The sequence below is a fragment of the Mandrillus leucophaeus genome, unplaced genomic scaffold (assembly GCF_000951045.1).
Source record: "Mandrillus leucophaeus isolate KB7577 unplaced genomic scaffold, Mleu.le_1.0 Scaffold223, whole genome shotgun sequence".
Classification (NCBI taxonomy): domain Eukaryota; kingdom Metazoa; phylum Chordata; class Mammalia; order Primates; family Cercopithecidae; genus Mandrillus; species Mandrillus leucophaeus.
This window is the reverse complement of record NW_012102288.1, coordinates 2,944,864-2,957,135: the sequence shown is the minus strand read 5'-3', so window position 1 is coordinate 2,957,135 and position 12,272 is coordinate 2,944,864. Positions and strand designations below refer to the sequence as shown.

Sequence of the window (12,272 nt, the reverse complement as noted above, 5' to 3'; positions counted from 1 at the left end):
TTCCAGGCACTTCGATATCCTTACTTCCAAGTTGGACACCCACTAGGCAGCACCACACAGAACCTTCAGGATTCAGAAAAACCACAGAAAGGCATACTGGAAAAAGCAGGCCCACCTCCTCATATTAAGCCAGTCCCTCCTGCCCAGCCGCCAACCAAGTCACACACACGAATGAATGAAGTGAGCGATAGGAATAGGAGTTACGAGGCTGGGCAATGGGGAGTCAACCAATACTTTTATGAGGGCAAGTCAGTACCAGAGCTGTTCTTAAGGAGGTTGAATCTGGCCACAGACTGGACAAGAAGCCAGAGTGAAAATACTTGAAGGCAGAAAGATGGGGAAGATGCCATTAGACACAGGTAGGTGACTGCGGTCCAGTCTGTGATGTCAGCAGTGGACTTGAAGGAACAAGAGCCACGTGAGACATGTAATGTGGCAATATTCAACAGGATTTGAATATTCACCAGCCACTTGGATGAAGGGAACGGGGAGTAGGAGAAAGATAGAAGGTAAAGCTGAAATTCAGCTTCAAGGTGGGGGCTCTGGGATTATGATCAGATCACAAATGAACATGGAGAATGAAAGAAGGAAGCTAGTAGGGTGGCAAACAAAAGGCAATGATGAGTTTGAGGTGATGGTGAGGGAGTCAGGAGAAAATCACGTACAGAGTTATAAACATGTGAGTGGAGTAATAATGGAGGGAGGCAGGGGCTAAGGATTACATTCAGGAGACTTCTGAATAGGCATAAGAGTTGTAGCAATGAGAACTGAGAAGTTCTGCAAGGGAGGCGAGATGATATAGAGAGGAGGGCAGAAGGAGCCATGACAGATGTCATACTTAAGAACAGGAGGAAGAAGAGAAGTCGGCCGTGTCTGAGAATGTGGGCAGTGGAGAATGACTAAGGTCAAGAGGAAGAGTCTAGAATGGGCAGGTGCTCAATCGTGCCAGTGCTGAACAGGGCTGAGAGGAGGGAGCATGGCAGGCTGTTGGCTTTGGCCCACCGGCCTTTGTTCTGTATCATTACCTTTTTTGGTGTCCCCAGCACTTGGCAAATTTTGAATATCGTGTCAATTTCACTGGCTCCAGGGAAGAGCGGCCTGAGGGTGTAAACTTCTGCCATGATGCAGCCCACGGCCCAGACGTCAATAGGGGAGCTGTAGTTGGTAGACCTCAGGAGTACTTCTGGAGCCCTGTACCTGAAGGAACAAAGGTTAACTGCTAGCTATTGCTTCCACTGCTCAGACATTAAATTAAATAACAATCAGTTCTCAGTGAGGGGGTGTATATGTTCCTATTTTCTCTCTAGTTCATTGTGGTGTAATGGAATTATGAGAACTTGGCAATTGCCGTGGGTTGCTGTTGACAAGTAGTGCCTCTCTAGTTCACAATATTTTCTATTGAGCATTTCTCTACAGGAGACTTCTCTATGGCATCTTTGAGAAACACTGAAAAAGTAAGAATTAGGAAAAAAGAGAGAAAAGAGAAAGAGGAAGGTAAAACTAAGAGAAAGGGAGAGGAAGGAAAAAACCTACAACTTGTGTGTAGGCTACTTGGTCACGGCAAACTGCTTAAATCAAATTCCCAGTGTCTCGAAGTTTTCACAATAGCAATTAGATAGTTCTCAGACAGGTCTTTGCAAAATATTTTACACAATTCTTTTGGGAAGTTGTCCTCAGGAAGGCCTATATATAAAACTTGATTTACATTATAGGAAAGCATAATAGGTTTTCTTTTAACATGATTTAGAACACAAGATTTTTAACCTTATACACTACCAACACATCTATAAATATGTGTTTCAGACTGCACTGTTTCTCTTAGTGAAAAGTTAACGTTTGTGACTTTAACATTATCCTTAGCATAATGATATCTTTTTAAAGAAGTGCAATTAAATAATTTTGAGAAAAATAGTATTCACCATCTGGTAGATACATAATCTGTATATGGAGGTTTTGATCGGATTTCTCGGGCCAAACCAAAGTCTGCGATTTTCACAAGTTCTGGTCCCATGCAGAGGAGGTTCTCAGGCTTTAAGTCTCGATGAAAGAAGCCTATAGAGACAGTAGAGGAGAAGAAATCCAAATGCAGGTTTGCTTCCATATTATTCTTTGCAATTGTATTGCTCTCTGCAAAATACTTATAATTTAAAAAGTAGTCTAGCATGGCACCAAAGGCTTTATGCGTTCTTCCCACAGATAACGTACAGTCCTTTGAACTTCTCATAGGATTACATTCATTTCCCTTTGCAAATCATTCAAAGGTGATCTTCATAATTTTATTTACAAGAGAGAAAATTTCTTTTAAAATATCAAACTGGATCATAGGCTGAGATAACTTTGCAAAAATAAACTGTCACTCAAGGGAAAAATATCACGGATGGCATCTCATTCTATTGCCTAGGTGGGAGTGCAGTGGCACAACCATAGTTCACTGCAGTGTGGGCTCAAGCGATCCGCCTGTCTCAGCCTTCCAAGTAGCTGGGACTACAGGCACAAACCATGGTGCCTGGCTAGTTTTTTTTTTTTTTTTGTAAACACAGGGTCTTGCTCTGTTGCCCAGGCTTGTCTTGAACTCGTGGCTTCAAGTTATCCTCCTGCCTCAGCCTCCCAAAGTGCTGGGATTATAAGTGTGAGCCACCATGCCCGGCCCAGATAACTGTCTGATGGGAATTGAGAGTTTATACCACAGCAGAAACACAATTATAATTTTTGTTTAAGAAAGAATTTATGAATACGACCTACTCATATCTGAGATTGTGGAGTATGTTGCAACATATGTTTAAATGTTAAGCACTTATTACTTTGCCTAATGAGGAAGTACAATGGTACATCTACAGCTTACATGAAAGGCAAAGATAACTCATCACGTGGGAAGCCCGTCTCAGCTATAGCAGAGCTCTGGAGGTACAGGCAGGAGATAGTCAACGTGGCAATCTTCCAAGCTCACTCAAACACCCAGTGAATTGCAATATATGTCACTGAAAACCCTAAACCTCCCACTTCCTGAGAGTATCACCAACCTAGACATCATTCAATGTGGCTCCAAATCTCAATGGGACACCAACACTGGAAATATAACTCACCTGCTGCTGCTGCTATTATTTGTTACACGTTATCATTGCTATCATTACAGGCTGAGTATTCCCTACTCTGAAAATCCAAAATCTGAGATGCTCCAAAACCTGAAACTTTTTGAGCACCAACCCGACACTTAAAGAAACTGCTTATTGCAGCATTTTGGATTTTGGATTTTTGGGTTAGGGATGTTCAACTGGTAAAATATAATGCAAATATTCCAAAATCTGAAAAAACCCCAAATTCAGAAACACTTCTGGACCCAAGCATTTCAAATAAGAGATACTCAATCTGTATCAATGTTGTGAAAGCTGGATTCTAACTAGCACATTATGGGAGAAATCAAAAGCGATCACTGAAGATCTACATGATTCCTTGACAACCTGTATGTTGACAATGCTCAAGTCTACATTTCTAATGTGCCTTCTCTACCCTTCTGAAGACCTAAATCTCTATTTGGATAGCAACTGGATGTCACTATCATCCCTATGTTAACTTATCCAAAACCACTTTTGTCCTCTCCCAAATCATCTCTCCTTCCTAAACTTTGGATAAGATTTCTAGGTACCTTGTAGTTATGTTGGATCCAACCTTACCCAGTTATGATATTGTGTTGTATTTTCTATCAAAACATCTCATATCAGCCAGGCGTGGTGGCTCACGCCTGTAATGCCAGCACTTTGGAAGGCTGAGGTGGGCGGATCATTTGACGGTCAGGAGTTTGAGACCAGCCTAGCCAATATGGTGAAACGCCGTCTCTACTAAAAATATTTTAAACATTAGCTGGGCGTGGTGGCACATGCCTGTAATCCCAGGTACTCAGGAGGCTGAGGTGGGAGAATTGCTTGAACCTGCGAGGTGGAGGTTGCAGTGAGCTGAGATCACACCACTGCAATCCAGCCTGGGCAACAAAGCAAGACTTCATTTTGGAGCGGTGCAGGGGGTTTGGGGGAGCGGGAATCTCATATCTGTCTCTTTCTACTTTCTCACTGCCTATGCCTGCATTGCCACTACTTTCTTGCAGATCTTCCTTGCTCCAGTTTCTCTCCTATAATCCTGATCATTTAAACACTGTCTTTCCCTTGTCACTCTCTCATTCACCCACAAAAGCCATCCATGACTCCTTTTTATATTTAACAGGGCTGAACTCCTTTCACTCTACCTAAAGAGAGAAACTTATTTTCCAACACTTATTAATACATGTAAAGTGTGCTCCAATCAGGTACAACTCCTCATTCCTTTTAAGTTCACTGTACAGTCATGCACTACATAACGAAGTTTCAGTTAATGATGGACTGCATGTATAATGGTGGTCTTATAATATTATAATGAAGCTGAAAAATACTTATCTGGTATTTACTATACTATACTTTTAATCATTATTTTAGAATTGTACTCCTTCTACTTACTAAAAAAACAAAACAAAACAAAACAAAATGAAAAATAAAAGTTAACTGTAAAATGGCCTGAGGCAGGTCCTTCAGGAGGTACCTAGAAGGCATTGTTATCATGGGAGAGGACAGCTCCCTGTGTATTACTGCACCTCAAAACATTCCAGTGGGACAAGATGTGGAGGTGGAAGGCAATGATACTCATGATCCTAACCCTGTGTAAGCCTAGGCTAATGTGTGTATTTGTGTTTTAGTTTTTAGCAAAAAAGTTTAAAAAGTAATAATTTAAGAACAGAAAAAGCTTATAGAATAAGGATATAAAGAAAATATTTTTGTACAGCCATATAATGTGTATGTGTGTTAAGCCAAATGTTATTACAAAAGAATCAAAAAGTTAAAAAATGTATGTTTATGAAATAAAAAGTTTCAGTAAGCTAAGATTAATTATTAAAGAAAGAAATTTTAAAAAATTAGTGTAGCCTCAGTGTACAATGTTTATAAAGTGTCCTAGGCCTTCATACTCACTCACTGATTCACCCAGAGCCATTTCCTACAAGCTGCATTCACGGTAAGTGCCCTATACAGGTGTACCATTTAAAAAAATATTTTATACTATATTTTTACTATACCTTTTCTATGTTTAGATACACAAATACTTACCATTGTGTTACAATTGCCTATAGTACTCAGTACAGTAACATGCTGTAGAGGCTTACAGTCTAGGAACAATAGGCTATACCATATAGTCTAGCTACATAGCAGACTATACCATCTAGCTGTGTCTAAGTAAGTATACACTCTATGATGTTTGCACAACAATGAAATCGTCTAATCACACATTTCTCAGAACATATCCAGTCATCAACTTATGCATACGGTATTTGTTTCCATTAATAATGTGCCCTTTGCTCCTTTTTGTCTATATCAATCCCCACTTTTGCTATCCTCCAACACCTGTTTTGAGTTTTGCTTCTTCCAGGATGCCATTCTTTTTTTTTTTTTGAGACGGAGTCTTCACCCAGGCTGGAGTGCAGTGGCGCCATCTCGGCTCACTGCAAGCCCCACGTTCATGCCATTCTCCTGCCTCACCATCCCAAGTAGCTGGGACTACAGCATGATGCCATTCTAATATGCTAGCCTTCATTCATTCATTCATTCTACCAACAAATTTTCACTGAGCATCTACTCCATGCCAGGCAACAGATTAGGTTCTAAGGATTCAGAAACAATGCAATGGACATGACTCTTGCCCTCATGGACATAACAGGCCCTCCCCTCTAACTCCAGTTGAGCTCTATCAACTTCAGGTATGTTAACTATTTTTTATGAATTAGATGGAGGCACTTTAAGGGCAGAGGCCACATTTATATTTCTTGTGAATGCCTGGCACAGTGGCAGGAACACAGTGGTCTCATAATATATTCTTGTTCATTGAACAAAGGACTTTCATCTGTAGGGAACACAAACAGCTTAATGTCAACACATCTACCTGAGCCAAATGCCAGGGTCAACCAGAGAGTAGACCAGAGCTGTGAGGAGGATAGGAGGGAGGAAATCCATGAGACAGCACTGAGAACTGAGAGAGAACAATAACCCAGTAGTGCGGGGGACAATGAGGGCCCAGAGCTTGTTGTCCTTGTGACAGAGGGAGTTGTATTAGTATTAGTTGAATGAATGAATGAAGGCAGGAACTCTAGTAGGACTAAATCTATTGGTCAAGGTTGTTTTCTGTCTCTGCCCTAGAGCAAAGGGAGGGTGATTGTGATGTGGTTATATGTGAAAATATACTAATTGCCATTATCATGGAAATGAACGATATTTTAGTAAAAGGACAATCCTCTCTGTTCATCATTCTAAAGATAACAGTACTTAATACTGGGTCAAGTTCCAAATGGATAGTATTATACTATGGCATAATGGCAGATCTGTAGGAGAAGTAGCTGGCTTAGATGGACAAAGTGAATGTAATTACAGAGCCTAGAACCCAGTAAACACAGAAGGGGATGAAGGTATAGAAGTGATCAGATACATTCAAGAGGGCATAAGTGAGAGGAGGAAGTACTTCCTTCCCATCACGGGGTTGCTTCTATTTTCCACAATCCAAGGCATTGACGAGTTCAAAAAAGTTAGACATGGGTTAAACCAGAGACAGGCACAGCAAGTTTGTTATTTTATAGCACATGCACACACAGGTTTGTATGTATATTGTGAAATATTTATGAATATATATTCCACTGCTCATTCTTTATCCTGCCATTGTACTGGTACATACCTAATGGCATTCCTCATACAATTCCTTGAAATATCCTAGTGAACTTAATAGTAAATTAAACCAAAATTACAATAAGAACCAAACTTGAGGTTGTCAACTCAATAAATGCAAAGAGCATTCAGTATCAGTCAAGAATGGCCTTTAAAATGAAAGAAAAGATTTCTGATCTGGAGACATTTGGATGCTTATGATCAGCCTAATTAAATGAAGATTTATTCATGCCTACCACAGTGGGTGACATCTCTAAGACTTAGTATAACTGAGTCATTGTGTTTGGACCCTCCGTTCTTCAGAGCACCCTCCAGCTTGCAGAAGGCCTGATTGTGTGTTTCCATTTTGGAATTGGCTTAAGAATGTGTAAGGATACAAGCAGTGATTACAGTGATCTTTTGTCAATGCACCTGCGACCTCTGAAAATAGATGAATTGTGAGACCATGGTTTGTCTTCCTAAAAACTCAGAGCGTCCAAAACATTCCAGTGAAAAAAAGGAATGGCAGGCATCATTTTCTTACTGAACAGATGGGAAAACTGAGTCATGGTGGCAGGGGGCGGTAGATGAATTACTCCCAATTCCACCAAGAAATGTGTCATAGCTGTTATAGTGTCCAGCTCTACTCTCCCTTTCAATGCATGTAGCTAAATCTTTTTTTTTTTTTTTCCTTTCTAAGACAGAGTCTTGCTCTGTCACCCAGACTGGAGTGAAGTGGCACCATCTCAGCTCAATGCAACCTCCACCTCCCAGGTTCAAGCAATTCTCGTGCCTCAGACTCCCAAGTAGCTGGGATTACAGGCCTGCACCACCACGCCCAGCTAATTTTTGTATTTTTAGTAGAGACAGGATTTCGCCATGTTGGTCAGGCTGGTCTCCAACTCCTGGCCTCAAGTAATCCACCCGCCTTAGCCTCCCAAAGTGCTAGGATTACAGGCGTGAGCCACTGTGCCTGGCCCATATAGCTAAATCTTGATTTGTTGTTTTGACCCTCTCAACCCTAGATTAATGCTGTTTCTCCTCATAGACTCCCTTTTTCTCATTTACTTGGGGTAATTATTATTTCCAAACTTATGTGGCAGTTCCCTTATAATGAATCCTCTGTTCTGCAGTCCCTACCCACTACGGCAACTTCCTCTGGCATCATCTGGAACACCCACCACAACAAACTTGTGTCTTCTCTCTGCTCAGTTCATCTTATCATCAATTCGTACTCAGATGCAAGTATCGTGCTCATACTCCAGACCTCGTTCTTTGTTTCCACCATAGTCATGCTCCTGTAAACACTGGCCACCCCTCCCATCAGCCAAGCTTTATCCTCTCCCTCACTGCTAACTCTTCTTTAATCCTACTTCCACAGAGGACATGCACACTAATGAAATGAGGGGAAGGAAGATTCCAATTCCTCACATATCTCTTTAAGCAGCTTCTCTTTTTATGGGCCGTACTTCAGGCTCAAAACGAGCGAGGGAAAATGGCTGGGAAAGAAAATTAATTGCTAACAGACTATAAAAATGACTGATGAAAGACTGTATCTGTAGGTTGACATATGCTGTATTTGTTATACTGTCTTCAAGTAGAAGCCTTTATAACAAATTTGTGAATATATCTGTAGACTATCTAGCCCTCTGTTAAGTACTGAATAATATAGCAATGGGCTATTATCAGCCTTATACACACAAGATCTATTCCTGGTAATTAAAAGTATAAGATCCTTATGTCATATACAGCATATACAGGTACTTTTCATGTCTATTTTAACATGACATTAGTATTTCCTTGTAAGTAGCAATGTCACATAGTGGGTTGGTGTGCAGACCAGCCAAGTTGCCTGATTTCAAATCATAATTCCGTTACTCACTGGCTGGAAAGTACTTATCCTTCCTGTGCCTTAGTTTTCTTATCTGTAAAATGGGGAAATAATAGCACCTAATGGGGTTGTTCTGCAGGATTAAATACGTTATATTTGTAAAGCTTTTTTTTTTTTTTTTTTTTTTTTTGAGACAGAGTCTCGCTCTGTCACCCAGGCTGGAGTACAGTGGTGCCATTTCAGGTCACTGCAACCTTTGCCTCCTGGGTTCAAGCTATTCTCCTGCCTCAGCCTCCAGAGTAGCTGGGATTATGACCAGCTAATTTTTGTATTTTTAGTAGAGGCGGAGTTTCGCCATGTTGGTCAGGCTGGTCTTGAACTCCTGACCTCAGATGATCCGTCCACCTTGGCTTCCCAAAGTGCTGGGATTACAAGCATGAGTCACCGTGCCCAGCATGTAAAGCTTTTTGACAGTGTTGCACATTAATATCTTGCAAGAGCTGGTCATTAACAGTACTACTATTAACACATTCTCTCATTTTACCCTCCCACAACCTGTTAAAGTACGGAGGCAGACATGGCTCCATTTTTTGCCAATAAGAATTACATCTGACATGCCCCATCGGTGAGGAGGTGGTACTAAAACTGATTTGTAGCAGGGTTCCAGTTCTGCTGATGTGTGCAATGTGACCTATAACAATAAGCCTACTTCCTCCCCTGGGCTTCTGATTCACAATGGAAACCCTTTTAGTTGGGGTCATTCAGAGATCACGCAACAGCAAAGTGCTGTTATGATAAGAACTTTCCTGTTCAAAACTGTTTGACTTCCAGAAGACAGGAACAGACCTTCAATTTAATTTCAGAGTCCTATATGCCAGTTGAATAACACAGGGATTTTCTTTCATCCTGGCAGAAAATGTGTGTGCTTACTTTTTCATTAATAACCCTTGGGCAAGGAAAACATCAAGCTACAAAGAAGGCTTTCTCCCCTCTACCACATTTTGTTATTGATGAATCGGATATGAATATATGGAAATAACCAGAGAATCTTCAAACACTATGAATTTATATAGGACACTTTCCTGCTGTGGAAACTTTAATTTCCCAGATATTATTAAATTCAAACCTATAATGTTTTTATCAAGAAGGCTACAAGGACAGCAATGCATAGAAAGGCAACGGGTTGTCTCAAGGTCATGCACAGCAAGACAGTGAGGAAACACAGAGGCAGAGAACCATCTCTTGGTGCAAAACATTGTCCTTCAGACTGCCCAATGCATTTCTATTTCTGGCACGGATAAGTGTGACCTGGATATCTGTAAGGTCAAGTCAGAGTTGAAACAGACTATTTGCATTAATTATTTAATTCCTGCAAAGGACATATGCTTTGGCATTGCTCAATCAGTACCAAGTAGAGCTGCATTTTCATTCCCTGTGGGAGGAAAACACTCAGTGACACGAAGTATGGCCATAGCAACTAACGGCAGCACTGTTCTCCCCTCAGAGGAGTCTACCCCCCAGGGGCAGAGTGCACCTCCTCACAGTGAGAATGGGCTACCAGAGACAAGTCGGAAATTCTTGTGACTTTGAAGTGCTTTAAGTGCTTTTTTTCCATTGCTGAAGGAAAGGAATATAGAGGTACATGTGCACTTAACCAAAGTCAATACCACACAAAAACCATTAAACAGTTTCTAAAAATCATTATCAGTGAAAATAGGATAGGGGCTGGGTGCAGTGGCTCAATCCTGTAATCCTGGCACTTTGGGAGGCCAAGATGGGTGGATCACTTGACAGCAGGAGTTCGAGACCGGGTTGGCCAACATGGTGAAACCCCATTTCTACTAAAAACACAAAAATTAGCCGGGCGTGGTGGCATGCACCTGTAGTCCTAGCTACTCCAGTGGCTGAGGCATTAGAATCACTAGAAGTTGGGAGGCGGAGGCTGCAGTGAGCCGAGACTGCATGACTGCACTCCAGCATGGGTGACAGAGTGAGACTGAAATTAGTATCTATACCACTTATAATGATTATTATTTTCTTCACCTCTTATTCTCTTGTTCTCTCTGAGCACAGACAGTTTTTCTAATCAAGCGTGGCAAACAGGCATAGGCTTTTTGAATCTTCACTCAACCACTTTATTGCAATGGGAACTTTCACAGGTTTTTGAACCTCTCTGAACCTAAGTTTCCTCTTTTTTGTAAAGACTAGATATCACCTATTCGTTCTACCTGATAAATTGGCAATGAAATAAGGTAACAGATAAAATGTTAAGCTCAAACTGGAACTGGGCACTTAATTGCTGAGGAAAAGTGTCAACAAGAATCTCTGATAATGGCAATGGTGTTGAGGTTATAAAAGGCGAGGTCCAACCTTCTCCATAAACTGAGCCTTCCCTGGTACCTTGTGGTCTGAGTGTCTAGTGCATAGAGGGAAACACAGTGCAGTTCCAACAGACTGTTTTGACACAGTAATATATGGATGCTAATTTATGTACTACGGATGGGTGTGTGTGTGTGTGTGTGTGTGTGTAAGATGAATGTATATGTAGGTATATATGCATGTGGGTATGTGTACATGTAGATGTTTGCATGTGTATGCACATGTCTTGGGGCTTGGGGTGCTTATGTGTGGTCTATGTGTTTGTGTGGGTGGGGGTGTGTGTGTGTGTGTGTGTGTGTGTGTGTGTATATATATGCATACATTTGATTAGGTAGAAGCCTGGACAAAAGGCTACTTTCTGGCAACAAGTATCTGGGTCTAAAGAATAGCAACAAAAACGAGAAAGAAAAGAAAACCAAAGAATATTAACTTTTGTTTAAGTCTACCATTCAGTTCCCAGTACTGAGAAAATAGCCTGAATAACTGAGACACAATGACTGATCTCTATCTGAAAATATGCTGTCTCTTTTGAGAATCCCACTGAGTTCTCGTTAATTTTTTTTCCTGAGCTCTTAATCTAATAAGTGACCTTTCTCCTATTTGTCCCTAAGATACCATGCCAGAAGTTTTTAATGTTTTGCAAATTCACACTATCTCTTGTGAATTCTTGTGAATAAAGGCCCAAGTGCTAGTTCTACAAATGTCAGTGGAATCAGAGAAAACTTGTACTAGAAACTTTTGACTAGAACTGGTTCACAATTTGACTCAGTCTTGCGCATGACATGCTGATTACTTAGTATGTGCCTGAGGCAGACTAGGACTTGTAGATAGCCTAAGTTTGTCTATGTTTCATTTAGTCTCTAATTGTAAGGGGCTACCTCGGAAGTAAAGGACAGGCTGGTAATGATCCCAAATGTACTATGCCACCTTCTTCAGCACAAGGTCTTTTCTACTCACTGTCAATTTACATCAAATCTAAACTAGCTACTCAGGAGGCTGAGGCAGGAGGATCGCTACAGCCCAGGAGTCCAAGGCCAGCCTGGGCAGCATAAAGAGACCATCTCTTAAAAAAGTTTAAAAATCTGAACTGACTATATTATCAAAGGGCTTCAACCCAGTCTCCTTATTGAGTAATAAAACTCATTTGTTGGGACAATATTGACAATGGCAACAACATCCTTGGACTGAGAGTACATGGATTTCTACCTATGCAAAATCAGCTTGGCCCATCTGTCTGTGTACTACAATGACCTCAAATGACCTCCTGCGAAGACTTCTGACCCACCTGTGGATACATCCATCTGGTGGCTCTGTGCTCACAAGTATTGATCCAACCCCAGCTGGGTCTGTGTCTA

General features: G+C 41.1%; 1 protein-coding gene across 2 annotated transcripts in view; it reads right to left on the bottom strand.

The window, feature by feature from the left end:
- The window catches only part of ICK (intestinal cell (MAK-like) kinase), a 64,301-nt gene that overhangs the window by 16,477 nt on the left and 35,552 nt on the right, over positions 1–12,272 (bottom strand). For both annotated transcript variants that reach the window (XM_011981298.1, XM_011981299.1), the window contains 2 exons: positions 1,920–2,052; positions 1,026–1,197 (listed from right to left, as the gene is read on the bottom strand). In XM_011981298.1, coding sequence (XP_011836688.1) covers positions 1,026–1,197; positions 1,920–2,052 — 305 coding nt within the window. The remainder of the gene's footprint in view (positions 1–1,025; positions 1,198–1,919; positions 2,053–12,272) is intronic.